This window comes from Dendroctonus ponderosae, unplaced genomic scaffold (assembly GCF_020466585.1).
Source record: "Dendroctonus ponderosae isolate FM_Combo_2020 unplaced genomic scaffold, Dpon_F_20191213v2 Dpon_F_20191213_2, whole genome shotgun sequence".
Taxonomy (NCBI): domain Eukaryota; kingdom Metazoa; phylum Arthropoda; class Insecta; order Coleoptera; family Curculionidae; genus Dendroctonus; species Dendroctonus ponderosae.
In genome coordinates, this window is record NW_026018165.1 from 15,047,421 (window position 1) to 15,052,980 (window position 5,560).

The following is a 5,560-nucleotide window of genomic DNA, read 5'->3' on the forward strand; positions in this document are numbered from 1 at the left end:
AAAAATAAGTCTGATGAAATTCATATTTTTCCACTTACGATTAAAAATGTTTTTCACATTTTCGAAAGATCAAGATCATCACCGAAATATTTACTGTGGTAAATCCTTGAACTGGATAAGCGAGCAAAAATGACCAAGAGATTATATCTATTCGTAAATTACCAGGAAGACTTCAAGTATTTTTTGAATAAAACCAAGAAAACCTTTGTATCTAGACAAAAATAATGCATGAAAAATAGTGCAATTTTCTCATGTATAATTTTTTTTCTAAATAACAATCACTGTTGCATGCGAATGAAATTAAATACTAATTACACGCCAAAATCGCGATTATTTCGTTTGTAGAAAATCATAAACTTGTCACCCATTATTATTTAATGGGACAATTAAGACGATGTGCGTTTTGCAATGAATATAGCGATTATTTAAATAACTTCAATGCAAATTGCCGCTTTACAGTTGCAAAGCAAATCAAGACATAAACAAATCATTAAACAAACTTTTGACCTTGTATGTATGTATTATTTCATAATGTGAATCATCCGAAGTGCGAATGAAACGTTCGATTGATTTTGTAACAATTAGAACAAAATAACACAATTAACCAGAAACATTCATACATTTATTAACGGAATTTTGCAAGCTGTACCGAGCGAGTTCTGAAGATTAATTTGACTTGCTAATAACAATTTGATGCACTGATTTTTTCTGTATTGGTAGTTTTGCAAGGAGATCAACATTTATAGGCATAAAATTATTTAAATTATGGCATCAATTACTTATATAAATCATATTAACTTGTATGATACATAAAGGAAGCAGCATGGGCGTGTTGTATGGGAATAATTACAATATCGATAAAAAAATTTCAATGACTAAGAAGATTTTATTTATACTCTAGGATATTCGTCTGGACTAGGTGGACATGGAGGCTACAGAACGAACTATTTGGGAAGCCCTTATGGATACAGAGGATATGGTTACAACAGCTATAGAAAATAGGGATAAACTTGTGCTTTAAAACAAATACTTTGTTGTTTAAAATTAATTGGAATCGCCGATTATATAGAGTGAAGAAGCTTGTTAATGATTAAGTATTAGACTAACTACTGTTGTTTTTATGTTGAGTACAATTATTTACATGTACAGGGTATGTGTGATTAAAAGCTCTGTTTAATAATGTAAAGTGTTTCTGTTATTTCCTAGTTCATTAATTACAGCAAACTAAATGGAAATTTTCCTTCTGTGTTTTGTGGTAAAACACACGTTGTTGTTCGATGTTTTCGATGTCCTTCTTATGTGTCATTTAGGACATTGGACTGCAATTGCCTTTTCCTATAGAACGTATCTTATGGCGTTGGCTGTTTTATATCTATCCATTGTTYTGRCGGTTTTTCTGRAGGCCCTTGGAGCCACTTTAAACATCAGACCTTTAGAAGGTAGATTTTAAGTATTTCAGCTCTTCTGCTCTGGTCCTAATCTTATTATTTTATTTAAAGTCCTGGGAGCAACTTGAGGTTGCAGACGTTCTGTAAACTTGCGCTCCTACTTGTGTAGGTATATATTTAAAAGTGGATAGACGGTTAAATGAAACAGTTTAGATCGAGTTCGTTCTTTAGAAAAGCATGGATTTCCATATAGAAACGCGTGGAATGTGAAGAGAAAATAATCGGTGTCTTTTAGTTAGCTAATTGAAAGTTCGCACAACTGTGTGAATATTATTGTATGYAAATATAATTATGCGCTTCTCTTTCGTAAATTATTTTMTTCTCTTTTACGATTTCTCGCATTTTGGTATTATATATCTTAAAATWGTTTTTTTTTTCTTTTTTTAGCGCTGCTTCTAAATTTAATAATGTTAYCACATCTTCCAGTTGTGTTATTCGAAKGTCTGTCTGACAATAGCTTTATTWAATTTTTTCTTCAAWCCCTTTTTTCAGTAACATGGATTCTTGTTTTCCCGAAAGTTTCTGTTGAAAAAAGCGTTRATTTTACGATTATTAGAGCGTCTGCACTTTGGCGATTTAATTAACTATCTCCTAGAAGAAAGATGTTCTGATAKYATTTAGATACAAAATTAGAGGGTTTTAGATCAATCACTCTKGYATTTTCCSTAWTTMTGTYGMWKAYTKTTKTGRGCYTYWMTCTAMKYTTSCATCACYTTTCCKWTTTCTTGTTTGCTGCGAAMWWTYGTTGYTWRWGWTACACTYRTKTCTATTCTTTCGCCTTGGTCGMTATCAACAAACAAAAATTTCACCATAAATTAAWGCCGCCCTTTTCTAAGATAATATACATTAACAGACGCAYTTATRCAAGCCTTGGAAAAGTGCCATCAGGCAACTATCTGCAAAATAGGAAGAAGCTTCGTTTTATATGCTAAAACCAGCAATAAAATTTAATTCAAGTGAAAGTTTTCCAAAAATTATTGCACATTTGCAAATGACTCAACATGAACCAATCTAGTTTATATCCATCCCACACAGTTTGTACTCAAATCTAGAAACTAATATAGTAAAATGCGACCCACATTACAATAAAGAGGCTTATTGCGTAATGATTTGGCCAAATTGATTGTTTTTAAATATACTGATCTCTAAATGTGCAAATTATGAAATATCATGGCTCTTTGGAAATTATTAGTTTGACCCACCGCATTTTTTGAGTGGGTTTTGGCATCATTTGATCGGTCACTTGACCCACATTTTTCAACCTATTATTCAATTTTCTTTGCAAATTAGATATATTCAATTAGATTTGGAAAAAGACAGAGTCGTTTAATGCGTGTTTGCTCAAATTTTTTACGAGTTTTAAATTTGCGAATAGAAATAATTAAACCATTTGCTCATTTTTGGAACATTTATTCAATACTTCCAGGTTTAAATTGGTAAACAACTTGGATATTTCTGGGGAGTGTTATTGCTGCAACTGTATGGCATTCAAATGTATGCAAAATAAAATTGTGGCAATCTGACATAATTTTTATGTAATACCATTTGGCAAGATTTCTCCTTTCTTCGCTTCTTGGGATCCCACGTTGGGTTTGGTGAATACCAGATTTTAGTTATGCATATATTCTTCTACTGGTGCAGAACAGTGCCTTGATATGGATAATTAGATTCCAAAACCAGTGTTTTGTGCTAAGTGAGAACAATAGGATTTGCCTAAATTAATCGGGAATTCCCAGAAGGCACGCTTATAACAAATGTGAGTGACTTTAATAAATATTCTGCCTCGCAGTGAAACGAGACAATGAAAACCTAAATCAGTAAAATTTGAAACAATTAAATAAAAACTGTGGCAATTCTTCATAATCAAGCTAAAAAAATATTTAAAACAAAAGCATCTTAGACCCTCATGATAGCGCGGTTGACACACTCTTAATTTAAACGAGCACTGAGGCGCATTTCCGCATCATAATCAACATAAGAAAATTGATTTAGCCGTGGTACCTCATGAAGAAAAAACATAAAAATTCATTGCCATGTTCCACTGTCTTGTGGTTTTTAATTATCAAATTATGCAAAATGTGCATGCCGAAATGCAACAATTACCATAGGTGATATCGGCTGTAAAAATGGCATTGTTTTTGTTTGCCATAATGCAAGGTTTATTCGAACCGCATATTATGTTTTAATTACATTACATCTACCTGATTGTATGGTCGTACACATTGTAGACACACAAATGGAGTGATTGTTTAAATTAGGAAATTAATTAGCACGCAAAAGTGCCTAAGTGCTAATATGGAGTTGATCATGAAGAAAAAGGGGGCCTTTATTTCCAGTAGCATTTAACAGTATTAGCAATGGAAATATCAGAGGGGACTTATTGTTAGTTATTTTTATGGGAGGCCACTGAATATAGACAGAAATTTTTATTAAAAGTTTCACTAATTAGTCAAAAAAACAACCAATCATTATAACTCAAAGAGCCTCTATCATGCCCATTAGGTATAGGAACGTAATTGAGGAAATACTGGCAGTATTCATACGAAATAAGGAATTTCAAGCACACAGATTTAGGCGCAAGATTAGCCCAAAATCTTATGTTTTAGGCTCTATTTTTGCTCATTTTTTAAGAAAAGGTTGAGCTGGAGCGCTAATTTTCATACTACTGAATAGAGCACTAAATGGTGCTTCGATGTAGAGAAGGGTCGCGTAGCCGTTTTCGACCTTGTGAGTTTTTCAAAAAAGTCAAGAAAGTGCTAATTTTGCTCTTTCCTTTAAACTGCAAAATCGACTCAAAAATTACGCCGCCTTTTCCGTCATTTCTCAGGAATCATTTGAGCTTCAGAGGCCGTTTTCCTATCATTTGATAAGGACTTAAAAATTCGTTGCAGTTACCTATATGAAGAATTTCTAGTCAATTTTTGGAACCATTTCGAATTTCATTTTGGAAGAAAAACATTTCGATCTATGCATGTTTTTGTGAATTCAGGATCAATGGATGTATTTTCCTCATATAAATAATATTTTCAGATGGATTATTGGAGGATTTTGATGCTCCTTCATTTGATAGCAGCCTCACTTGCATACAGAGAAGATAGTCAGTATAATGATTTGGCTGAAGAAGGTCGCCATGGAGGTAGAAGAAGACGACCTGGAAGCCAAAGTGCGTATAAATGATTAGTTAACAACAAACAGTAAACAGTTTAGAGAAAATGAATTACCTTCAATTCACTGTTTAGCGTTTGTAACAAATTTGTTTACGAGGAAAAATGCCTGAAAAATCTTTTAACTTTTATAGCATAATTTATTGCTTAAAGGTCAATAAAACTTCGATTCAAAAGCGATGTTCCTAAATATATTTCAGTTTTAAATAAGTCACAGTTTATAAAAATTTAATTGCAGATGGAAGTCCTTGTAACTTTGCGGGAAGCAGTGGGAAACCGAAGAGCCAACCCCAGGGGCGGACATTCTTCGATCTTCAGTTCCTAAATCTGGAACATAATTATAATTACAACATTAATTGCGGGAGCGGTGGGGGTAGTTATCCAGCCTATCCTCAACCTGCACCTGTTTATGAAATTCTTCCCGGTGAAGATGGTGGCCACAAGCCTGGAGGCCATAAACCTTCAGGTAGGAAGAAGCAAAATAATTATACTTTATTCAACAGCAATAGTTAAGTGTTGGTTGTCTTTGGAATTTCAGGAGGAGGAGGAGGAGGAGGAGGTGGTGGAGGAAATAAACCATTCAACAGACCAGGAAAACCAGGTGTGTTTTACACTGTTTCGAATTTTAAGGGGGTAGCATCTAGTTCTTCCATCTTCAGGATATTCGCAATATTCGTATTGTGCATTTCGACTTTTTTTTAGCTAAAAATGGTTTATTTGATATGAAAGGCTTTGGTAAAGCGTTCTTGAGATACTTTTAAAATTAAGGCGTCGTAAAAATAGAAATTGAACCTGTGTAACATGTAGTTAGTGTTTTGAAAGCTTTGGTTTGCTTCGGTTTATTTGCGTTCGTTTGTAATAATTTGAGTTAGTTTGATTTTATTTCGGTTTGTTTGAGTGAATATTAATTTTTAATTAGATTCTGTTCCTGATATCTCAATACGGCTG

The 5,560-nt window shown here is 33.3% G+C and overlaps 2 protein-coding genes across 5 annotated transcripts in view; both read left to right on the forward strand.

Annotated features, from left to right (window-relative positions):
* LOC109544661 (probable peroxisomal membrane protein PEX13) overlaps nt 1-1,180 on the forward strand; it is a 5,982-nt gene extending 4,802 nt beyond the window's left edge. For all 4 annotated transcript variants that reach the window (XM_019914972.2, XM_019914974.2, XM_048663930.1 and 1 more), the window contains one exon: nt 902-1,180. In XM_019914972.2, the coding sequence (XP_019770531.2) occupies nt 902-1,002 (101 nt within the window). In that variant the 3' untranslated portion in view covers nt 1,003-1,180. The remainder of the gene's footprint in view (nt 1-901) is intronic.
* Nucleotides 1,181-2,875: 1,695 nt separating this feature from the next.
* The window catches only part of LOC109544622 (keratin, type I cytoskeletal 9), a gene marked incomplete in the record, with an annotated part of 4,429 nt that continues 1,744 nt past the window's right edge, over nt 2,876-5,560 (forward strand). Inside the window, 4 exon segments of the mRNA XM_048663481.1 lie at nt 2,876-3,204; nt 4,479-4,611; nt 4,851-5,078; nt 5,166-5,213. Coding sequence (XP_048519438.1) covers nt 4,479-4,611; nt 4,851-5,078; nt 5,166-5,213 — 409 coding nt within the window.